Genomic DNA, 25350 nt, shown 5'->3' with positions numbered 1-25350 from the left:
ATAACTGCAAACTTAGTTCCCATTCCATTTATTAGATATGGTTTATAAATAGTCACACTCAGACACATATGTTGAAAGTATAAAAAAATACAAGATGACTGGTTTCTAGACATTTTGGTGAGGTCTCTTTTTCATTTACAGATTATTTTAACTGAAGTGGCTGACAAATGTATTTTTTCATCTTACACGTCATAGTAGTTTCACTTTCACGATCCATTCATCAAGCAGGTTACTATCATTAGCAATGTTCAAAGGAGTATATAAAACAGAACCACATGCACCAGCAACATCTGTACAGCACCACCCGTCAGTCAGACAAGTGTGACTCTGTGATGGATGAGATAAATGTGCTTCAAGTTTCATTGTACCTCATGGAAAAGCCTACAGTAGATCACAGGGGAGGGCAGTAGACGGAGAGTCATTCGGGAGGAAACAGCTTATCGAACCGTAGATCAGGAGTGGGTTTGGATATCAGCGTTCCGAGCCTGGAGGAGTCATCTCTCAGAGAGGAAGGTCGTCGACGAGCATTCTTGAAAACAGAGACTGAGGCAACACGGCTAAGTTGCATTGATACACTTCTGAAACTTCTTGGACCGATCACCACGCTAATGATTCACTCCATTGAAACCCCTAAACTGAACGATATAAATCACACTTTTATTAAACCTAGTGCAGCACGAACACACAACTAATGTCTTCTTCAAGCATTAATGTACCAAATAGCTACTTTGCCAAGTCTGGCGCACCTTTTTTCCCCCCTAATTAAAACTTGAGCTGCTAATTTTTTTTTTTACCTGTAAATAGATTTAAAATACAACTCACCGAGTTCAGCAGTAAAGTAAAGTTGCATGATTGCTTGGTATTGGACCGAGGTTTACGTACGCAGTAGAGTATTCTCACTATTCACAGTGTTTCCAGCTGAACAGAGCAGATCAACACCGACCGTTGGGTTGTCAACATCTGCCATTACAATATTCACCACTGAGGCAGTTTTCAAGTTCGACACAGTCCCCGCCGCAAGCGAGAACACAATTAGAATTAGGAAATGTGTTTCTTTTTTCACATTTTTTTCAGCACAGTTTCATCCCTTCCCCCATATTTCCTTGTGTGGAATGCATCCCACAAACAGATCCCATTATTCTCAATAAAACCTCCAATCACAAATGTAGTAAATATAATATAATATAATATAATATAATATAATATAATATAATATAATATAATATAATATAATATAATATAATATAATATAATATAATATAATATAAGATAAGATAAGATAAGATAAGATAAGATAAGATAAGATAAGATAATTCACTTTGCATAGTTTTTGTATCTAAGAAAATATTGTCGGAAAGCTTCTGCATGGTTTTCCATGAATGTCACATACAGTATGAAAAATAGTCTCGTTCTTACTGAGATGGAGGTCGGATGTGGTATACGATAGTGTCTCTTTTTCAAAAAGTCTTAACACCAGCATGTCTTAAGGTAATAATCCCACTTCATGGGTTGTAACAGTAAATGGCCAAAAATACAGTAAAACTCATGATGATTCGAACAGATGTATGTATTTGTTAAAAAGAATCGAATGATTGAAGTACTCATTCTGCACCTGACAGGAAGTATTCTGATCAAGAATAATACTGACCAAGCACACATGAATATAGTTCTTTTTGATAACAAAATACCCATCTAGAAATGTTTGGAATCAGATAGATATATAAATATGTGTAACAATATATATGTATTTCTATACATATATATTTACAACAAGGGGCTCATTTTAGATGATGTCATCCAGGAGGTGGGGTGTACCTACCCAGTCTAAAGTCCTGGGCTCAGAGGCAGCCATGATCATGCACATGAACTGTTTACCAGTCCTCTTGTCGATGGGGTAAATGGTGGTGGGGGTGAATCGTCTGTTATTTTCCACAAACTCGCAGAGCTGCTGGTACACCTGTGGATACTCGTGGCGGAGGAAAACTCCTCGAATCCTTAACTCGCGTTGTATGTTGATAAAGCAGATTTCCCTGGCCTTTCTGCCTTCCTCTCCGTCTTTGTCGATGTCTGCCGTTCCCGGTGGTGGAGTGAGGATCAGGGTTTCCATGTCGCCCTCTTTCTTGTGGCCTTTTCTTTCAGGGCTGAAGGAAGCAAGTGCGACCTTTGCATATTTCCTAACAGTTGGAGCCTGGTTCCTTGGCGATGGCCCATCAGGCAGTTGCTCACCAACTGCTATGGATACATTCAAGATGAAACATTCATTTGGGTCGTACTCTTTGCCTGCTTCCTGTAGCTCCTTGCAGTACTCGCCCAAGTTGTCCTTGAAACTTTCTAGTTCTCTGAGCGAGAGGTACGTCGGAGACATCGGCAGACTGTCCAGGCCATACTGCAGAAAGTTGCTGGATGATGCAGGATTCGGGAAACCAAGGAAGAGAACCCCTCTGCCACGAGACAGGTATCCAACTTTCGCTATGCGGGAAAATGCTTTGTGGACTTGTACCGTCTCTCTGCAGTGTTTGATGATGTGCCGACATGTGCTGCCTATTCTTCCATACACACAACTTTCTTTATGAATATCCCAGTCTTCCCTTCGACAGTTCCGGGAGCAATAATAGGTGTAGCAGCTGTGGCAAGATTTAAAATAAAGGCAAGCATTAAAGAGGGTCTCTGTCCTGCGACAGTTGTTGTTGGAACACATCATTGTATCGTCCTCGTCTGGACTCTTATCAGGGGAACACTCATCTGCACTCTTCATTGCATCACTCGCGGCATCCATGTCTTGAAACGCATCAGGGTTCAATCTGAATGGTGTCGGCTGCTTGTCAAGAGGCGGGGGTTCTTCTTTAGCTGCCATTGAGCCCTTTCTAGAAAGACACACTGCTTCCTCTTCGTCTATTAGTTTTTTTAGCTGGTCAAGAATGTCCTCACTTGTTCTTCTACTGGGAGGCTTGTAGTCTGTCACAAGGTCTGCCAGAAGCTCATCAAGTTGTTCAAGACTTTGCTGAAGAGAGGCGTTATCATGTGCCTTGTCTTTGGTTGAACCTTCCAAGTTTTGTTGACCCATGTCGGCAGCATCTGTGCTTCTGGAGTCAAGAACATCCCAACTGGCAGACCGGCCTTCTGCTTTACAGAGGTTTCCGATACGAACGTCATTATCTGTTATCGTAATTTCAGGTGTTGCAAACCAAAGTTTACTTGTTGCACTCTTTGACGTTTCTGTCGGGCTCTTGTCGATCAGTGAGTTATCCGACAAAGATAAGGCTGCATATCTTCTGGGTGAAGTGGAGAGGTTCACAACTACTGGTTGTGGTTTGTCAGTTGTGGCTCCTGTTGGTTTTCTGGAGTCAAGAATATCATCATAGCTCTGGCGCCTCTGAACAGACAAGGGTTGTTCCCTTTCCACACGAGAGTTGAGGATATTGTCCCAGGACCTGGAGTAAGATTTAGACTCACTCACAATTCTTTGAGGTTCTAGACACGGGTTGGTATACCATGGTGGTAATACCTCAGGAGGAGCCCTGGTCGGAGTCCCTTGGGATATAAATGAAGCAGGGTTCGTAGAATAACCAGAGGCGTCTGAACCATACCAGTCATCAGTTTGCGATTGGAGGACTCTGGCCCTTCTTCTGCCCTCTGTGTAATATGCCCTTGCAGGGATATGATGCTCTGGTGGCATGGCATACATATCTCCCGAATAGTAAAACCTTGGCGGAGCAGTTTGAATTTGATAAGACCTCGGATCATCCCCATAGAATATTCTGGAGGGAGGGGTTTGTATGATGTATGGGGCCGGCTCATTTGCCGTGTAGGTTTTGGGATATCCTGTTTGAACAGAGTACGGATAGTGCTCGATTTCAGGGTAGTATTGTCTTGTAGCTACAGCATGCACCATTCGAGTCCTTGGATCCTGTACATATTGCACTTTAGGTGGATATGTTTGGCCTGGCGTGTAACGTTCGTCGTGAAAGTAAGAACTTGGCTGTGGAGGGGCTGTGGTGACGTACCTTCCCGGGTCATCGGCATAAAAGAACTTGGTTGGCACATTGGGACTGGAATGGGCTCGGCGCTCTCTCCCATAATAATCCCCAGATGAAGGCATTCTTTGCACAGGAATCTCCATGGGATGTACATAACTGCTGGGCACGCTGGAAGAATATTGATAAGCTTTCCTACTCTCTGTACCCAAAGAATCGGTCGGAGTTGGAGTTCGAGAGTAGGAGAAATGGCGTGGCACGGTCAGACTCCGACCTCCAGAGCCCTGCCTATGCCATGGAATGTCCATCTGAGGTGTAGTAGCTTTTCTTCCAGAGCGATGTAATGCTGCATCATCAGGCTTGATGTCCACACGGCAGCGGACATGGGGACTTGTTGCTGGTTTATCTACCCCACCATCTTCAGGATTATCAGCAGCATAGTGGGGTGAATATCTACTGCTGTCCCCTATTTGAGGCTGCAATTTTATAGGGTGCACTTCAGGCATGTGAGTCCGTGTTGAAGCGTAAGAGGCCTCCCTGCGTGGAGAAACCTCAGCCCTCCAACGAGAGTCTCTTGTTCCTCGGTGAGACTCTCTTCCTTTCCTCCCTGAAGCAGGGTACCCCTCGAAAGACACAGGAGTGAGATTGGTCTGTACGCGGGTGGCACTCTTTGATCTAGTCCTTCGTTTTTGCTCCGGAACAACCACCTCTCCTGCCATTTCTGCAGCCACCAGTTGAGGCGTTAACCTGTTACTAAAAATGTCTGGAGCAGAGAAGCGATACCTCTGCTGGCGGCCCAAGGCATTCCAGGCAACGTCTGGATTGGCTGCATGCCTGTCTGCTTTCCTGTATGGGGAATCCATTGAGTAGTGGTTAGTCTTTGGGTACTCTAATGACCAGTAGTCAAATGTACGGCAGTGCCTCTTGTTGACTTTGCTTTTACTGTCCTCCAGTGTGCTGCGTTTTGATGTATCACATTGTCTAGAGACTTGCAAGGACTTGCGATGTGACGAAATTGGGACAACTTTTATATCTTGATGCACAGTTGATACCAGTATGTCCGGTGGGTCCGTGCGTGTCATCTTAAAGGGACTCCGCTAGTTTTCTCCATTAAGCTGGTTGAATCTTGATGTTGTCTACAAAGAGAAGAGAAAAGACATTTAAATTCTCAGTGAAATAAATGCATGTTAATGAGGGCGCTGGAGCGCATAGCATATATGAGAGCACAAAACTAACAATTCTAATACTGCGATCATCCCAGTATTTTGCGCACAGGGCTTATTAACTGCGACGCTTTCAAACAGTCAATAAATGATGACAGTTACCCCTGTAATTTGCTGCTCAGTTCCCACCACCACACCTCACTCTCAGCGTTTCCTCGGCAGGATGGAACAGCAGCTCATAGCAAGCGCTATCTCCTTCTTGGTAGGTAACAGCAGTCCAAATGCAGCTAAATCTGTTCTGAACTCTCAAAACTAAAAAATGTAGACAAATGCATCCTTTGTCCCAGTGAAGATTTCAGTTTAAAGATAGGCTCCTTTTTGAGTACATGTAATTTGGTGACCGGCCTAATCTTCCACAGGACCATGCAAATTTATGTCATCCAAACCTTTAAAGAGTCATTGTTCAATATTTGTTTATTAAATATATGATATTTACAACACCTTCTTTTTTAATCAAGGGCTGAACAGATGACATCACCCTAACACTCTAGAAAGCAGGGGCGCTCACTATTTGGTATGATTTAATAGAGTTTTCTCTTTTCCTGTAACTTTAAGGTGAAGTGAAGTGAATTTTGAACTGAAGGGTTACTCAGAAAGTCAATAGCTGTAGAAGCTCTGGTCACTGGTACAAGTGGTACACCCTGTATATAAGTTCCATGAATCGCCAACCTGTTATTTCTGAAATTAAATTCAATGGATTTCACTGGAAAAATAAATGTTTTTACATCGATTTTGCATTGAAGAGTGCATCGTGGCTCTTATAAAGTTGCAGTGACGAATCCGTCCACTCTCTGAAAATCTGGGTCACAATATTGCCATATGCCTTTATGTGTTTTACATATTGTTCATGCTTTTCAGACTTTTTAGGCTTGTCCCAAATGCTTTATAAAGAAAATGCCAAGGTGGAAATGGCAACAGTTTTGCAGAATGAACATGTTGGTCTCAGACAGAACTTTAGTTCAGACACCTCTTCATCACTGCAACATGTTTAAGTACCATGTGTATGACCAATGTAACTCAACAACAACTCAACAAACATGAACATATTGGGACTGTCTTTGGCCAGTGACGTGATGGGGGCGGGGGGTCAGCTCACTCACATAGCAGAGTCTTCTGCTCAGAGGCTGCAACAGAGAGACAACAGAGAGCTCCCTGAAGTAAGACATTTCCAGATGAGTAAAATCATCCCACGCGTTAGTTTTCATCTGAATTAGCACAAAAAGCAACTGTGATAAATCATCTGGCTCAGAGCTCTACAGTATCTGTGTGTGTGTCGAAAGACATGAATGACATTTCTCACATGCAGTCTCCCAAAACAGTGGGATAATGTGAATGGCTCAGACTCAGGGATGATCAGGTGCAGCAGAGATCATTCACACCAGTCTGGCACTCAGCAAGAGCCTCAAGTGTTTTAATGTGTTAGAAGACTCTTTTCAACCAATTGTGGGGCGCATTAATATGCAGGACGGGCTTCTGTGTTATACTGAGACGTGCAGGAATTTTGGGAGGGTGAGGGAGTGAATTGCAAAAATTGAGGGCATCAGCAAGGAAATGTAAGATGAACACAATGACTCAACCTGTGCTAACTCACCAAACCTTTCTGGTACTGTCACACGTTCAACTTCTGATTCATGACAGAACAACACAGGGTCACACGACTTGACCACCAGGACTAAATAAGAGGTGTGTTGGTGTCAAGTGGGCTTTTATGAGTCATTCAGCTTCGTTCTCGGTCAGAGATATTTCCCAGAGAGGGGCTTGAGTGGAGGTGGGTTGTAGTTTCCTTTCAGTGTAACCATCAAGTGCTATGGTGCAGCTGAAGGCTTTAAAGAAGGCTACTGGGCTCAGGATCGGATCCTGATATCATCGTTTAAAAAAAAATCTTCAATTTAGTTTAGTCAAGATGCCTCATTTAAATGCAACTAGTCTGCTAATCCTTTCTCAAAGAGCACTAGGGATTAGCAGATTAACAGATGAGCAAATGGATCTCCTCCTTCTTTTCATTGCAGAGTTGCGTTCCAATAACACACGTGAGGTGTAGATAGAGGTCTGTTTTCTTTTCTGTTGCAGAAGCTAGACGTCTGTGACCGAGCTGGTCCCCTTTGCATGTGACGAAGACGGTAATAAGGAGGATTGTAAACACCACGCAGCAGCACCTGGGGGCCTCCATCCATCTCAGAGATCTCCTTCAGATCTCCTGCACCAGTCACAACACACTTCACCACAAAATGTGAATGGGCTTGTTAAAAAAACTGGTCATGGAAACACCTGAATTTTTCAGATACGGCTGAAATTTATTAGTCCATTTCACGAGGATCTTGCCTGAAGCAACATTTACCAGAAACAAAAGCAGAGATGTTTGATTCAAACCTGTCTTCCTGATCTAATATGGTCAGTGGAGAATCTTCTCATGTCGAGACAGTACTCTTTGTCCCCGTTTGTCTTCACAGATGCAGTTGATAAGTAGATTCTGACCACCTTCTCATTTCTAGCTAGCGGATCGATGGAGGTGCAGAGGGCGCTTCCACCTGGGTGCCGGCGAGACGGAGCTGACCCAGTTAGAGCAACTGGTTGAGCAGATGCGCCGTGTGGAGCAGATGGAGGATGACAACGGCAAAGACGTGGTTGATGGACTCGTAAAATCATGCAACCACTGAAGTCTTCAACACGTTTATGGATGTACGTGAAACCTCCTGGGTCACGTTTGGCCAGTGCCTGGAAGATCACTGGCATAAACCTGAATGTCGACATGAATCAACGTGTGTGTAATGCAGGGACAAAACATCGGGGATTTCTTGGTTTTCTATTCACTACGTGTCATTTCATTTTAACCTAAACATTCAATTAAACTTCTTTTGCTGGATTTACTGTCACGATTATTCAAATGTTTTCTCAAGAATCACTTCTAAACTCACTGTTCTTCTGAAAAGGCAACAACGACATTTCATTCTATTGTTGGAAATACATGCTAAATAGGCACATTTGCTTGGCTCCCTATTTTGGCAGCAGATTATTGCTGCTGGAGTCCACAAACCTTCACAGATCACAGCTTCATTTAAAAGTCAAATGCGTGTGAAAGTAAACCAGTATTTATTTCAAGCTGTCAACTGCCGTGTTGAAAACGCGGTGGCTGTTTTTAGGCGGAGCTGCAGTTGGTAGCAGCCGTCAGCCACAGATGTCGGCATGAAGTGAGTGTTACTCTGCACCGCCAGCACATCTTTTGGTGGCTCTTCACGTGACAACACTGACAGATCAAAACTTGCTTTTTTTGCATGTGCTCCTTCTTATTTAAAGGAGGAGTTAGTCTGTTTCCATAGGTTTAGCTAAAATCCATGACAGAACTCCACTGTCACATGACCACTGGTAGTTTTATATTTTTGTTTGAATTTATAATTAAAATGCTTTTTTAGTCGAAATACTTAATATTTGCTTGTGTTTTGTAAAACAGTTTGTAAAACAGTTTAATGAGACAAACTGACCCTGACAAGTCGCCCACTGTTGTTTCCCGGAAGGACTTGTCGGTCAAACTGGCCTCTTAAGTGAAGCTGAGAGACGGAGCCAGTGTCGTAGGCATCACTTCTCCAGCAGTTACTTGCGGTCAGTAAACACAGCTCTTCAGCTCTTCTGGTCTCTATTGTGGCTATTTCCACTGCAGCGCTGCATCACTGGCACTGGCCAAGTCCAGGAGCAGAACTAATTCATCCTCCTCAGACGTCCCCTCCCCCAGCAGCCACACTCACCCTCACAGTCTTTAGCGCTATGATGGAGCAAAACCCTTCATATGTTTGTGAGCAATTTGCTGTCGGAACTCACTAAACAGTCCTCCATCTTGTGCCGCCTCACCGGTGATTCATAAATGGAGTCAGGTGCTTCATTGTCAGTCCGCCCTGATCAAGCGTGCCCTTTAGCAGGAAGCAAATCCTGCCATCCATCCATCCATTGTTACACAAACTCAATAAGGCCGTGGTCTGTCGGGTAGAAAGTCGCAGAACACCAATGGCACACAGACAAACATTCTAAGTCGTGATGGTTCAGTTGAACACTCACGCATGGCGCGGTGAGGAGCTGTCTGAAGACGTCTTATCTGATTCCTCCGAGGCTCATATCAGCAGCTGACGCTGCTGTGATCAGTCTATTAAACGACTGTTAGGGTCCTACTGGGCCTCCTAGTTGGGATGATACCCTCTTTCTATGACACCATTTTCTCTGGGCATAACTTTGTTGAAAAAGCAAAAACAATTGGTATATAACAAGTCCAGGAGTCATTCCTGTTCAATATATTATTACATAAGCCTCACCCTACACTGGCAGATCAAGCGTCTTCCAGAGTTAAACAGCGAGAACTTCAAATCACTAGGCGAATGGTGTCAGATGAGGGATGTCAGGTTGGCAGTGTCTCTCGTGAAGTGGTGGTGTTCACATCCCAGACGGGTGTAAAACCATGACACAGTTCACCACTTAAGTTTGAGGCCAAAGGCTGGAAGTCAGACACAAGTTCTGGAGGTTCCAGAGGGGAGGATGAGAACAGTAGATGGACCTCATCAGTGTTGTTGTTGTGGTGAGACAAAGCGCCATATTAACAGATCTTCTATTCAGCATTCTTCCACTAGAGCGACGTTGCAGACACATTGAGAGGAGTCAGCTGAGGAGTCAAGGTGTTCAGGGAATGTCAAATTGATTGGCCTGGTTGATATCTTCACTGTCCCAGACCCCGTCCTGCACTCACAAGGTCACCGCCACTCACAGGCCCCAGAGTCAGACAATAAAGTAAATACAATCTCAAAACACTTTGTTAAAAGTAAGTCTATTTTAGCCGTGTATCTGAGTGTGTCTCTTGTGAGTTGAAAGAGTTGCTGGACTATACTGCAACAAAATGACTTTGACTGTGTCCAAAAAACAATCACAGAGATAGAAGCTCAAAGGGACTTCATCACGTCCTCAGCTCATCTCTGCCGCAGTCACGTGACGAATCATGTGACATCCAAATCCGTTCAAAGGTCATCAAACATGGTCACATCATGTTTGATTACTTTGTCATTCAGAGCATATTTCATTCAATTCATGATCAGCTTTGCTTCATGTCTTCGCTGTGAGTTCATCCGTTCATGAACTTCTATAATCAAACTGGCTGTGAAGGTCACCTGACCCTCAGCGGAGGAGACAGCATCACGTGATTCTGAAAGCCGATCTACCACACGTGCACGTCAGCGGGAATCTGCATGATTCCAAACTGACCTCAACAAGTCATAGTTTGTTAGGTGAAACTGCTTTTCATAGAATCCTTAAATGGGCTGACACAGCAGTTCTCTGGTTCTACTGTGTGGACTTTGTCGGAGTGGTAACAGTTTTGAATTCTTTCCTGTAGGCTGGTCCTGCCTGGGTTGGTGAAGCAAGCTCTCACCAGACTGGCCAGTTCAGCAGCATGTTGCCAGCGCCACTGCAGAACGTGATTCAGCCAGTGAGTAGATGTTGCCATAACACTTTTTCATGGCAACAAAACGAATCAAAGAAAGAGGTATGGTAGCAGATAAAGGCACCAGAAATGAGAAGATTAAGTTGGGTTGAGCAGAACAAGCGGTGGGTATCAGAAACCTGATCCCTGCAGCCAATAAGCGCCAAATCAGTTGCTGAGCATGTCGACTTGATATTCTCCACAACTGCCATTCTAGAAACGGGTATGGATTTCCTGAGGAATTAAACACTGAGTATTTTCACGACGTTATTTTTCATCTGCCGTTTTTGTGATTTAAGTTAAAAAAAAAAAATACCTCAGAGACCTGCTGTGGACAACCCAGTTGGAGTAGAGGAGGAAAGGAGGGGAGCTCAGACGCAGCAGGTTTCCAGGAAAGCCTCTGCATAAACAGAGGGACTATTGCTGACGTGGCAGGTCCGGCAGGTCAGTTCAATGTGACCAGGTGAGAATGGAAATGAACAGAAACATTTAAGCCCATCCATTTGACCTACTTTCTTTGAGCCAGATCCTGTGAACCAAATAATCTTCTGTCGGCTGCTGTTCAGTGCACAGGGGGGATTTGTTCGTTGGCAGTCGGCCGATTGGTTGAATTTCTGACCTGTGAGGGATTTGGATCAGACGACATCAGAATCCTGGGTCGATTCCTTAAAAGTGTGCATGGGTTTACTTCCCTGCACAGCTGGGGTTCTGATGTCTGGGTGACATGGCGACATCATAAGTGTGTGACTTGCTGTTTCACACTAGCATGATGCTAATCATTGTAGTTTAAGTCCTTGGAAGTCAACTGTCAGCAACACTGCAACTGAGTCCTTGCTGCTAACGCTAGCAATGGATGTGCATTCTTCGTACATGTTAGAATGAAAACCTCAGCAGTAGGTAACCAATCCCTGCTCATTCAAATAGGTCAGGCCCCCAGATGTCAGCGCTGCACTTTAAATCCAAGCCAAAGTCACACCTGTTTGCGGTGGCTTTAAATGTGACCTGAGCACATGTCTTGTTTTTATTGTATTGTACTTAATAATTTTGTATTTTATGGGTTTATCCAAGGATTATACTACAGTACTTTATTGTATTCTTGGTATGATTATTTCAGTCCTGTTTTACTGTACTAGTAGTTTTATTTGGAAGTGTATACTTTCGTCATTTTTTGTTTCTCTTGTGCTTTTATTTTTTATTTGCTTGTTATTTGCTTCAGCTTCACAGCAGTGCAGCTGGATCCCATTCAGCAGATCAGACTCCACTGATTTCTACACCTGGGTTTCAATCTGCGCTGCCAGATGGTTGCTTCACAACCTCACGGTAAACTCTCCCTCGACTCTCTGTTCTCTTGTGCTCCTGTTATATATTTCTAAATTCCATGCGCGCTTGATCTTCTTTCTGCCGCCTCCTTCGTTGGTTCTCTTCGCTCCGATTTCTGCTTTCTTGCTTCTCTCCATTAGATTGTGTGTGAGAGGTTTGTATAACTCACCCTTTGTTTTTCCTCTTGTCATAGTTATTTTCTTGTGTGTGTGTGTGTGTACAACCACCACCGAGTGCTTTCTGTTATTTGGGCTTCGCGAGTCCCTGCTAGTTAGGCTTGATTAAAATTTGCCTCTTTTCTGTTTCAGGTTTTTCCCCTGCCCTTGAGTTTACCACTCGCTCCGTGTTCTGGTGTCGGCGCCCTTGGTTCAGCGCTCCACTTCGTCTTTTTGTCTTCTCGCGTAATTGTAAACAAACCTTGTTAAATCTATTGTCGATCTCCTGAGTCTTCTGTCAGTCTGCAACAATCCAGCAACTGGGTCTGATCCCACAGACAGCCATGGCAGCATAAATACAATTGACCTTGACCTCTGTGTCTTGAACACGTGACTTTTTAATCAACCTCAAAGCATGTTTGTAAATTGGGGTATAATTGTAAACAAATCTGCACTTCCAAAATATGATAGTTTGGGTTGAATGACCACGAAACCATTAAGGCACCTGGACATTGTGGTGAGTTTCAGAACTATGGTAAGAAGCTACAGACCACAGTACCTATAAGGCCATAATACACTATTTTGAGACTAAGATCAGTTTTCTCCAGTTGACTTGATCCTGTGTTGAACAGAGCGGAAACTATCATGTCAGCTGACTCACTACCAAAGAATAAGGTTGTCATGAACCTCTGAAGGCCAAGACCTCTCGCCTTATATATAGGTATGTTATCAGGACATGAATTCACTGAGCCATTATACTGAGCAGCTGTTTTGTTTGTGAGCATCGGCCCAGATGCGGTCAGTACGGGGTCATGTTACGGGAGGTTGTGCACGGCAGCAACAATGAAAGAGGACGTCCTGAAATCTCCCTCTCTTTTGAGGGTCCCATGTGAAGGTTTGGGCTGATATGAAGAGTGACATGGTTCTTGCTGCTCTGCAGGGAGAGGACTAATTAAAGCTCACTGTGGCTGCAGGCTGCTTCTCCTCACAACGCCTGGATGGAGGCGACATCAGCGGTGACACCGGAGCTGGATAATGCAGAGTGAAGCCGGAGGCACAGCTATTTATCCCATCATCGCTTCATGATCAAATGGAGATCTGGAATCAAACCTTCTACAACTGTGAATTTGAATCCGCATGTCCCTTTGATTCTGGACATTTCGGAACATAATGTCTCCTAATGTCTCTTGCATCCAGCTCATGGAGGAAGTGCTCCATGTGCAATGCTCTCCACAGCGCTGTAAATTCTCTTCACTTCTCTCTCCTCCATTTGCAAGATTGCCTCTGGAGCCTCCTAAACTTGTGGACATTTTGGCGGTAAATCTGCCTCCGCGTTTCACTCGCCTCGAGACGCTTCATGCTCCACTGCCATTTCGTGGACATTCAGTCTTCTCCTGCAGTGTGCTGCTGTTATCAGCCTCATAAAAGTTGATGAAGCGGTTCACGGATGCGCAACCAAATAAACCACCGCGTGACTTTCGTTAAATTTACGGTTGAGTTTCGGAGTCAATGTAATCTCGTATTTTGAGTCTGAAACTTAATGTAAGCCTCGGTCACTATGAAGCAGCAAAACTGAAGACTAAATAGGTCAATATATATAAAGTTAAACCCAAAATATACTCATTGCATTATTTGGGTCAAGCTGAAGGCCTCTGGGCTACATACGACCCACCACCTCCTTTCACGAGGCTTGCTACAGTGGTGCAACTAGAAGTAAGAAGCAGACTGATATAGATGCTACATTAGCATGGCACACTAAAGCCACGCTAAAGAGGACTGACAATGCACTGCCTCTACTGAGCATAGAGGTCAGTAGAGGCAGTGCCTACATGAGAACTCTGTCTGTGTAACTGTCTATGATGAGCTGACTTAATATTCCTCGCTAGTCCTGAATAACTCTTGCACAACATTAATTATGAACTGAATTAAATCATTTTAAATCAGCCAAAAATTAATTACCGTGACAGATATTAAAAACCAAGTTCTGACATGGTTGTTTCCTCCATTGTTACTTATTCAATTAGTTATTCATCTGCATCACATGTGGAAGAGACTCAGCGGAATCCAATCCAGCGGCGCAAAATCACCCCACGCAGAGCTGGCTGTTAACATTCAACTATTCAAATGAAGCCAGAGCAGATGAGAGCCACCGGCCCAGCAGAACTCTTCACGCAGAAATCAGCCACCCACTGAAGGGCAGACACCAGGGGCAGCTCTTCAAGTCTGGATTTCTACGAGGAGTCAAGACTCTCGTCATCACAGTTTCCAAACTCTGGAGTCTGGAACTCTTCCTCCAGAGCACAGACACAAGCAGCCGCTGATCTTATCTCCCTGGATCCAGAGCATCAGTCCATTCATACTGTATATACACCTCACAGTTAACCCTCAAAAATCAGAACTGTTGGGCTTGACTGGGAGGAAAACTGCTGATTCATGAGAAGACACATTCATATGGTCTTCCACCTCATAAGAGTCTCTCAGTTCATCCATGTCTCCCTCCGTCTGCACATGCACATCTCTCTATGCAACTGTAATGTCTGGCTTCCCCAGAGGTCACCCTCCCCTGGTCCTAAACTACACATGCATCCATGTTTATGTCTCTCCATGTGTTGGACCCTTGTAACTGATTGACCCGTCTTTACAGACATCTTTGATTCCATGTATAGCCGGACTCTTTCCCACCCACATTCACCAATATTCCTGTCCATCCATACGTTCTCCTGCATTAAACCATCACTCCAGTCCGCCACTATATCATGCAATATTGCTGTGCACCCATCTATATTTTCAGACGTCCATCCATCCATACGTGTCCATTAATCCTCACATTCATGTGCTCATCTGTCCAACCCAGCAGCAAGTCCTCCAGCCACACATGCATCCATTCATGTATCCATTACTCCCAACATTGATCCCTCCACTGGCGCATGCCTCCATGTGCAGCACAGCCCATCCTACCCGATGCACCCGAGCACCGGTGGAGCCCTGGGGGCCTGCTCTCCAACAGGACGTGAACTTGAGGCTCAGAAGGACGCATGAAGTCCGAGCGGCGTCGCAGTGAGGAGCTGAGGTTGCAAACCTGAGGGCGCATGTGCCGGAGCCTCCACCTGCCGAGGCTGATGTCAGTGTCAGCGAGGGAGCATCCAACATCTGCCGGCACAGGAGATCCTCCTCACTCACACACACACACACACACACACACACACGCCTCCACACTACTACATCACAGATCAGCAGCGAGCTCGCGGAGAGAGCGAACGTGGAGGCGCCGACGCGCCGAACAGAGAGCGCCGAGGCGCGGATGCGAGCTGCGCGTCTTACCGCATCAGTCCGGACTCTCCGCCCGCGCTCCATGTCTGCCGCGCAGGGAGGTGATGGAGGCACAGAGATGGTGGTTTCCCAATGACGACATCGGACATGTGCAAGAAGCGCAATATCCGCCTTATTGGTCAGGCTGTCGCGTTTTTTTCACTCCTCCTCTTCCTCCTCCTCTTCCTCCTCCCTCTTACGTTACGCCGTTGGTGGATTGCTGCGCAACCCTGCTGCAACATCCGCATCCATCCTGCTGCAGCCACTACCCTCCCTCCCCTCTCTCTCTCTCTCTCCCTCATCACCGTGGTTTCTCTCCATCTCCCTCGCGCACTCTACCTCTCTCTCTCCACACCACTCCCACACGCTCCCTCCTCTCCCCCCTGACATGACAGCATCATCTGCGGGGCTTCACCTCCATGTGTGTGACATGAGCCTAACAGTTACTCAGTTGACTGGAAGAACAACGACCTTCACCACAGAGACATGTTGAAGTAATTACTCACATTTAGTCATTGTAGAATTCATCTGTCTACTACAAGCTACTACAACATCTAGTACGACTATCGCCACCACCGTCACAAAGACGCAACATTAAACTCCAACCACATTATAGTCATAATAATAGTAACATTCAAGGGTCAAAAGTAGAATATGAATCAGACAACTGGAGCAAGTTGCTCCTGAACTGAGGCATTTACTGAAGCCTTGCTGACTGACAACAATTGGTGGATTGCAGTTATTGCCTAAAATATCTGTGCGTTATAATATATGTTGTTATGGGTGAGTTTTAGGTTGTTTAATTTTAATTTGTCAATTTATCCCCACCCATTGTGTTTCATTTTATTTTGCTGAAACACAATTCAAAAGCATTGTCAGATTTTCTCCGGTTCATTTTAATGCATTTTATTTATTACTTTATTAATATTAATATTTTATTTATTTTACTGATCATACAGGGTTTTTCGGACAGCAGAGGGGTACCAACACTTTATACCACGTTTAAAACAAATATTGTATTATTATATTATCATATCAAAAATAAATATCAGTCAGAAAATTACATAATTAATTAAAAAAAAATACAACTACAGTTTACTGTTGTTAGACCTTTAACAGTTGCAGTGCACTTTGGGACTTGTAGTATAAATGGTGGAAGTGATTTTTAGAACAGGACAATGGACATTATAATGATGTGCTCCCAGTAACTTGGCACCACGGCTCATCACATGTGACTTCAGCCACCTGTGACCCCTCCCTGCTGGGACAGGCAGAAGATCAAAGGACTATTCTTTGTCATTTTAGTCAGCAAGAAAAGAAAAAGTTAGAGGTCTAAATAGGGAACATTGAAAGGCATCACAAATAAGAGGTTTGTTTGTGAAGCGATCAATAGTCTCATGAGTATTTTTCTATTGAATATTATTTGAATGGTCAATACTGTACTCTGTCAATAAAAGCTGTCCAAGAATACACAAACCCTCCTACATAAACCTCGCTTCACCTTCCGTCTACCCCGTCGACCTTTTAATGGTCAGGTTTGGTTACACTCACCTGTAAGTGATACCGGCTCCCAAATATCCTGCTCCTCATCAATAATAAGCAAGCGTGAGTGTGAGAGACCGGCGCAGGATCTCCTTCAGCAGGTGAGGCGTCCGCCTGCATGGAGCTCACATGGACATTTCCGCGCTGCCCAACAACAACAGGCCGGAGAAGTTCCTCCAGCTGGATGTGGGGATGCTGCCGGCCACACACGGGATGTTCCAAGTGGGAGCGGCCATGTCGAGTCACAGACACTGGCACAACCGGGTCTACTCTCAGGTGGGCGGAACTAGCAGAGCAACAGTTCATATCACTTCACAGGATACTCTGAAATGCTGTGTGAGATTACAATTGTTAATGCTTGACAAAAAATATTTATGATGAACACGACACAACAGCACTGTAATCTGCGATAATATAATACAGAATAATAGATCACTGTAGAGCACTGGGTGGTCAATGATAGCACCAGATCCTGGTTACCAAACGCCCAAATAAGGTTTGCGGCTGGTCTCTCTAGACATGAGCTCATCGAGGGAAACTTTTGAGGTAGAGAACCCAATTCTGCATCTCCATACACTGAAGGTGAAGGTGCAGGGCAGACTGAAGAGATTATGTCTTCACGTAGTTCTAGGACATAAACTATGACAGTCCCCCGTAAAATCTGGTAGTGGAAATGCTGCCCCTGACTTGTTAGGTAGAGAGATAGGTGGGTGAATGCGTGAGCCTCATCACGTAACTATTGACCCACAGATCTGTCAGTGCATTGGAAGCCAAAAAAAGTCTTAAAATGATGACGAAAGGAAGAGTGGGTGTCACAAAATCACCATTTTTTTTGTAGAGAGGTCGAAGAGTGAGGAACCAAAACAGCCCGCCTTCATCACCCGGGGCGGCTCCAGTGCAGTTTGAGGACCGATATCTGGAGAAGCACATCACTCCCGTCACACTCAAGTGCAACGTCAAGCGCAACCCTCTCTACATGGACATCAGGAGTGTGGACATGGGGGAGCAGGAGAAGACCAAACCCTCCTGGACTGTGAAGGAGTATGACACGCAAACAGTTCATGGGAACCTGGAGGAGTATTTGAAGGTAGAGTAACATAGTTGTGCGGTGAGGAACCCATCTAAGATGAGTGTTGCAACTCCCTGTCCACGCAGGAGGACGAGAAGACGGCTAGAGATCTGGACTTCTGGCTGGAGGACCTGTACACCCCTGGCTTTGACTCATTGCTGAAGAAGACAGAAGCAGAACAGAGGAGGAAAAAACTATGCAAGCTTCTGACTTTGGTGTGCGTGTCTGTGTGTGCGGTTCTGGTGGTCATCATCGTGCCAGTCCTGGTCCTTCAAAGGACAGACTGAAAACTGAGGACTTCTGACAACTGTCTTGCTTCGGATTGCTTTTGTCACACAAACAGAGGAGTCAAAGAGTCAGAAACCAGCTGTTCACTTGACTTTTTGTATTGACCCTGCTCTTGTCCTTTTAGTCATGACCTTTATGGGTGTGAGCAGTTAAAAAATAGAAGGCTTGACCTTCAGGCTCAGGGGAAGTGAATTCCCTCAGGCGATTCTTTGACCCAGCTCATGCATAAACCCCCTTCGCTCTCACTGACAGAACCCGGAGATCCAGATTCTTCTCCATTCCAGGCAAAGGCCTGAGAAGCAAGAACAACAGTGCTGCCCAAAATCTCCATGAGATGAGGACAGGACTGTCTTCAACCAACCCGCCTCCCTGTGATTTCCCTTCAGGAGATCGCACGATCTCACCATCACTCATCCATCTGTTATGTTGTCTGATGCTTCCCCAGTCACAGCGCTTGCACTGAACCAGAGAGCCACGCCAGACACCTCCACAGTCTCCTCCATCTGTCACTGGCGACACCTTTCCTGGAGGATCTCTTCCAGAGTGAAGGTCTCCGTCGCTGACTCCTCTCTCGCTTCAGTCTGAGTCAGTTCCCAGGAGAGTGATTTGTTTTATTAAACAAAAACAATGGTTAAAAAAACTGCTGAAAACAAAGCAAAAATGGTTTTCAGGCCTGATTCAAATGAGCGAAGGCTCTCAAATGCCGTCGGCAGAGCACCCTAGGTTTGAGATATTTGGGTCACTGAGCTACATTGAGCCTATTAAGATATATTATGTGTAGAATCATCTTATGAATTCTTTCAGAGATATAATGCCACTTGCAAAAAATAGTTGGCCACATCAGGCATTAATCCCTTCTAAAAGTGATTTTATTTCAACCCAGGGGATGTTTTTTAGGATCAGCCTAACAGACCAATAAGAGCAAACAAAGCACATTAAATAGAATAAAACCTTGAAACCAGCATGAAACCTTGGCTTCTACTAGGATCTGAATGATTTCATCTGCGGACTCTGGGGTCACTTAGAGAGTGTCTTTGTAACAACCATGTAATGCAGCAGTGTTACGGGGTGGGTCACAAACTAAGCAACAGTCATGACTCATAATGTTTACTTAAGAAATTGCACTCTTACATTCAAATGAGTGGGGGTGAGGGGAGAACAAAAACACGGGTCCTCGCAATAGTGGCTGTCGGAGTCCATGAAACGGACACAAAAGGCACCGATTTCGCACTTGTTACTCAGTCTATTAAGACTGCAGTAGGGCTTTGTGTACACTTGGACTGCAGGGCTGTGTGTCATGAGAACAGCAGTGCAAGGACATAAAAGCGACGTGATGACGCAAACATCTTTTACATAAGGGATTAATAAGACTTGGCTGGCAATCATCTCCTGAGGAACACCAGAGTGGATGGGCACCCTGGAGTTCAGACAGAGAGTTCAAGTGTGATGATGACGCCAGCAACTCGCATCTGACTCCCCACATCATTGAGCCCGAGCCCGACAGTTAACAGTCTTGGAGGCGTGATGGAGGTGATTTCATTGATTTCTTTATTGCAATAAAGATGTACAAAGTATTGGTAATCATAAATGTTAAAATGTTAGAAAAGCATATCTGTGGCTGTTAACAGTACAGTGTATCAAAACATTACTGCCATTAACCTGCTGGGTTCATTCCATTCATGGAAACTAGTTCCACCTGCTCCTTCTGATTCTTTTTGTTTGGTTTTTTTAAAAATAGAAATACACAGACTCACAATGTGCTGAAAATGAAAATAAATGAGGGAAATAAATCAACATGCAAATGAACTAAATCGGTCATCTAATAAAAAATAAACACAAGAGAAATTTGAATTGAAATAAATACATTTCTCTATACTGACATAATTCCGCTCCCTTAATTTATGCCAAAAAGATTACAAACTTTATTTACATGACGTCAGACCAGCATGTGGAGGTGGAAACTTTGGCAAGAATATAATGAGAGGAGAGGACAAGAATGAAGAAAGAACACATCAACGTAGTTATCGGTTGAAAAACATGTCTAAACATTTGCACACCTGAAGAACCCAGTGTGACTAGGTGGTGAGTATTTGTACGGATAGGCTTTTTCACTTGCATTTCATGTATAAATATATAGCAACGAGTTGCAACTAAAGATGACAGCGAGTGAGAGGCAGAACGCCCCCTAGTGTGTGCTCGCTGTAATCCACCTGCAACCATTTTGTTCCAATTGAGAAAGCTTTTAGTTCCGCCTGCAGGGGTCAGTTTCAAGAAAAGACAACAGATCTGGGTGATGTTTCAGACAGCTGTGGCAGTGGACATGGTCACATGATGTGGGCTGACCATGACATCACCTGACCTTTGACTTCTGCCTGGGACCACGTGCAATGATCACTGTGACGGCCGAACAGAACAGCCATAGTAACTAATAGTACTGAATTTGGAAGTGCCACATCCTCTTAAAACAGGACAGACTTCAGACCTGCTTGGCCAAAAGTGATGTGCCCTCTTTGCATACGCACGATAACCCTAGTGACCTGAAAGGACATTCTTACTGCTACATTAGCAGGCACCCATTTGCTCTATAAAATACAGCTGACGCCTTTGTGCTTGTTTATTACAGCCAGTTTTCTATTCACACAACATATTGGAGACACATGAAGATGTGAGATTATACTTGGATACACTGGAGTATTAATATAGTCCAAACACCCCCACATAAATATTTGAATCACAGATGTGAAGCAAGGAAAGGCTAACACGCTGTGCTAGCTGCAGTCGACGCAGGGACAGTTCATGTACATAGGAATAAAAAACTAAATGTACGTATGTACGATCCGCTAGTTAAGTGTCGATTACTATATGATACATTCACCTAACCTAAGCATCACATTCCTCTAAAAATTGCATACAGTAAAGGTCAGCGAAAGTAACAGGTCTAAAGGCTAATAATGCCAGTTAGCAAACATCAGGCTAACGTAGGAAATAAAGGACCCTGTCTCTTTAGTTTGGTGGAAGAATAAGAACTGAAATCAACAGTAGCCATGTTCGACCCTTTCATCCACGGTATTAACTCGCTTGTGTGGGTTTTTTAAATGACACAAATGAAGCAGAAATAATCAAAAAATGAATCAAAAACCCAGCTATCATAAAGACGAAGTTAGTTGTCTTTGTGTTTTGTAAGATCTAGGACAAGAACGGCTCTCGGAGAGAAGAAACGGTGCAAGCAAACTTCCTGAAGTGAAGAAGAAATGCTTGCGAGCAGACGTCAGCGTTATCAGCCTTGTTGATAACAGACACTTAGAACTACTCCAAATCTGTAGTTCCACTCCTCAACACAGCCCTACTTCACACACATGTTGAGACAAAAATAACGTGTGGGTAACATTTAAAGAAGGCGTGTGCATTTCAGCTTATTTGGTTTATAAGTGGCTTCGGCTGGTCCTCAAATGCGTTTTTTGTCTTTGAAACCAAAGATTTCAGCAAGAGATGTAACAATGGGAATGAACTGATTCAACAAATGTTTTCTCCAAGACGCTGGGTCGATGAATGGATATCAAGAAGGTAGAACCATGGCTTTCTCTGGGACTCCTGGAATAAACCAAGCGAGTCCTACTGTTGGACTTTACTAGAATAACGCAACATAAGTTCATGTGCATAGAGGTATATTCAATCGGCCTGACACAATCCAATGTCACATTCTCCCTGCCTGTAAGGCTTGTTGGGAACTGTATGAGACCAGCAGCCGTTCGGTCTAACGCATGTAGAATGTGTTTCATTTGAATAACACGACTTAAAATGTAACAGACGGGGAAATTCACAGCACAGGAAATGCTATTTAATGGACGACAATCTGCAATGACCCACCAACCCTGCAGCCAGTATGGCTTTACAAGAGAAAAACAACTCAGGACAATCATTCTCATATTAAGGCAAAGTTTACTGGCTTGTTTGGGAGCTCAGCGTCTCTTCAGGGGAAGAACCGTTCACGTGGACACAATGAAATGTTGACAGGAATCAGCAGCTAAGCAGAGACAGCTTGTTAGTCCACCGTAGCAGATGGACAAAAAAAAACATGGTTCACATTTTGTCTGGAAAAACTACAAGATTGTAAATACACACAATTACTGGGGCCTAAATAGCTCGATTGTGTCTGTGTTTGAGGCCGTCTTGAAAACGCAACAGCTGTTGAGAAGGAAGACTCAAAAGTGAAGCAACAATAAAACACGACGACCAAAAACTGAACACCGGCAGATTAAAAGCTAAAAAGGAAACTCAAGGAGTTTGTTGGCCTGCCTCGCTCACATCAAATGCGCCCCAACAAAGACGAAGAAATCACGTTAAAATTTCATAAAACCATCATACGCCAATGTAACATTGTCAATCGAGTTCGATTCATTGTGTCTGATTCAACTGGAAAGGCACATCCATAAGGCTTGAGGAGGCTTCGCAAAGTGTTCTCGCCTACGAGAAAAAAAACAAGACGGTGATTATTGCTGCATCATCAGCACACCTCAGAGATCCGACCAACTCCGGCGTGACATCAAGAACAATGGGGAACACTACGCACAGCTGTGTTTAGAGCCTGAGAGAAATCATTCTAAAGTAATCATCAATCAAAAACTAAAGCTACGAGAGAGAAACAAACATTTGAAATCTAAAGAAAGGAGCAGAGTGGGCGACCTTACAACCACTCAAATCCTGAATCTCCTGCATCACGTCAGGCTAGTCTCACTGCCTTCATCTTTATTTTCACGTAACCAGCTCTAGTTTCATCAATGGCTGTGTTTTCAAGCGTCTCTGGAGTGTGTGTGTGGTGCACCTCGAGGTTTTGGACTACGACTGGGATGTATATATAGTTATATATAAGAGGCTCTGCTCCCAGAGGCAGGGACTGGATGTTGTCTTCTCCTCGTGCATGGACACAAGAGGGTTTAGGAGTAGAAGGTCAGGACGCTCTGGTGGTTGCCGCGCACCAGAATGATGGGCGGCACGTCCTTAGACAACACCTCCAGCCAGGCCATGTACAGAGCGCTGGACACGGCGCCCTTCCTGGCCAACGGCAGGCTCCTGCACAGAGCAGAGCAGAGGTTCATTATTTGGCTGTGAAACCCACCCACGGTAACACACACACACACGCAGGAACTTACATGACAATGAGATTGGCTGTGTTGGAGTGCTCCTTCAACAGCTCGTTCAGTCTGATCTGACGATTAGTCTGAGGAGGGAAACATATAGTTCAGCAAATGGATCATGATTCTACATCAACACGTTCTTTTAAAAATGACTATGAGTCACAGCCCGAACCACTCAGACAGGTGTTCAATGAAACTGAGGCATCATAGCACCTATTCAAAATCACACAAACACAAAATGTTTACGGAAGCTTTTAATTCGAAACTTTGTAATGTTTGATCAAAAAGAAGAAAACATTCTGGCATCAGCATCTTTGTAACAAAAGGCAGATGGGATTAAAAAAAAAAAAAAAAAACATATACAGTGGTGTGACTGATGCTGGTGGGAGTGTAGGCCTGGTTTCCTGACCTTAGCGCGGTACAGCTCCAGCTCATTGTCTGTGATCCTCCAGGGCTCACTGTTCTTCAGCCTCTCAGCAGCCTCCTGCTCCATGTCATCTTCTTTCAGCCGATACGGCTCGATCATCTCCTCGAAAGCTGCGGTGCTGCACACGGACGGCAACAGTTATTATCCTCCGTTGAGTGGTTTCATATAAACCAACAAGACATTTTTTTTTAACTTTCTTTGCGGATGCTATTACTCTAGGGAGCCACCAGGGGGAAACGGTACCCAATGCGTTGCAATGCAGCTGTGGACCTCTGAATGGTGGGGTAATGTTTCACAACAATATAAATGAATCACAATTCAATGTCCTGATGGCAAAGCATCAGCTCCATCGACAAAAGGCTTCTACAGTACTTAGCATCTGATGCGATCGTTTTCACCAAATGCATGTCAGGAATTTAAGTGGAAGAGAATGGACATTATGTTGTAGTTCAGCCATATTAAGAGGGTTATTACGTCAAAAAAAAAAGAAAATGCGTTTAACAACGTACATTTTAACGTCAACACATCTGTCAATATAGAAGAAGAAAAGCTGGGCTTGGTGCCCGAGCGTCAGAGCGCAGCCTTCATGTCACATCTGCTTGAGTGTTCCAGGTGAAGAGAATCAAACCTCTTCCGAGGAATGATAATCCAGCTAAAACTCAGACTTGTCTTTGATCTTTATTGAGGAAGACTTACTGTTCCTTCTTGGGCTTGGTGTTTATGTCTCCCAGCACTGTGATGTCCGAGAAGTCTATTCTGAACTTGCTCAGCAGAGTGGCCATCCTGCCGGGAAGAGAAACACCAAATAGCTTCCTTAATATCAAGGCAGTAACACACAACAAGTGATGGACAAAGATAAGAGCTGCCATTCACCGAGAAGCTTCTCATTGTGGGGACATGTGAGGGCAGAGGCAGCTAACACATTGTTTACTCCAACAGAGTGGAATTCCGTGCGGACGAGTCATATCCTTTAGATACAAGTTGGGCGCCGGAGGCAAGATATGACAATAAATGTGGACTTGGCTAAGCTCTGCAAATTCAGGTGCAGGCTTGGATGGTTGCTGTTATTGTTCATATTACTACTGTCCTATGGTTCTATTGTTCAACAATATGGCACAACTTCTATTAGTCAACAATCAAGTCAATACATTGAGATAGGTCACATCTGCTCGTTCATCAGCTGCTTTGCCACAAGTATGTGATAGGCTTTTGCAGCGCAGCAAAAACTACTATAAGTACAGATCAATGAACAAAATGAATAATGAACAAAAACCTATAACATCCTGCTTGATGTTTTCAGCGATGCACAGTCATCAGTCCATTAATGAAGTGCTTTACATATTTCATAAGACTGACAAATATGTCTTCCTGATGGGTGCAAACACTTTCAATCTTTCGCTAAGGTTTTCACACAGCACTAATACAAACAACCTTCATTTGGGAGGCGTGATAGTCA

The 25350-nt window shown here is 44.3% G+C and overlaps 3 protein-coding genes across 4 annotated transcripts in view; 1 reads left to right on the top strand and 2 right to left on the bottom strand.

Moving 5' to 3' along the window:
• ajm1 (apical junction component 1 homolog) lies at positions 1-15673 on the bottom strand. The gene is made up of 2 exons (XM_053854401.1): positions 15446-15673; positions 1-5110 (listed from the first exon to the last, which is right to left on the bottom strand). The coding sequence occupies exon 2, from the start codon at positions 5054-5056 to the stop codon at positions 1784-1786; it is 3273 nt and encodes a 1090-aa protein (XP_053710376.1). The 5' UTR covers positions 5057-5110; positions 15446-15673; the 3' UTR covers positions 1-1783.
• Positions 15674-17104: 1431 nt separating this feature from the next.
• LOC128752684 (major intrinsically disordered NOTCH2-binding receptor 1-like) lies at positions 17105-18331 on the top strand. Its single transcript, XM_053854150.1, has 4 exons — positions 17105-17251; positions 17674-17681; positions 17831-18062; positions 18131-18331. Exons 1-4 carry the CDS (start codon positions 17105-17107, stop codon positions 18329-18331), a joined length of 588 nt encoding a protein of 195 aa, XP_053710125.1.
• A 1532-nt stretch (positions 18332-19863) lies between these two features.
• slc12a2 (solute carrier family 12 member 2) overlaps positions 19864-25350 on the bottom strand; it is a 42085-nt gene continuing 36598 nt past the window's right edge. For both annotated transcript variants that reach the window (XM_053884122.1, XM_053884032.1), the window contains 4 exons: positions 24591-24677; positions 23877-24012; positions 23483-23550; positions 19864-23402 (listed from right to left, as the gene is read on the bottom strand). In XM_053884122.1, the coding sequence (XP_053740097.1) occupies positions 23267-23402; positions 23483-23550; positions 23877-24012; positions 24591-24677 (427 nt within the window). In that variant the 3' untranslated portion in view covers positions 19864-23266. The remainder of the gene's footprint in view (positions 23403-23482; positions 23551-23876; positions 24013-24590; positions 24678-25350) is intronic.

This window comes from Synchiropus splendidus, chromosome 1, assembly GCF_027744825.2.
Source record: "Synchiropus splendidus isolate RoL2022-P1 chromosome 1, RoL_Sspl_1.0, whole genome shotgun sequence".
NCBI lineage: Eukaryota > Metazoa > Chordata > Actinopteri > Syngnathiformes > Callionymidae > Synchiropus > Synchiropus splendidus.
Note: the sequence above shows the minus strand (reverse complement) of the source record. Positions and strands in the feature narration are given on the sequence as shown.

Bases quoted from the DNA above. Each gene is read 5' to 3' on its own strand.
- ajm1 (XM_053854401.1), bottom strand. From the start codon at position 5,056: ATGACACGCACGGACCCACCGGACATACTGGTATCAACTGTGCATCAA.
- LOC128752684 (XM_053854150.1), top strand. From the start codon at position 17,105: ATGGACATTTCCGCGCTGCCCAACAACAACAGGCCGGAGAAGTTCCTC. The intron at 18,063-18,130 runs GTAGAGTAACAT...CTGTCCACGCAG, and splicing joins ACCTGGAGGAGTATTTGAAG to GAGGACGAGAAGACGGCTAG.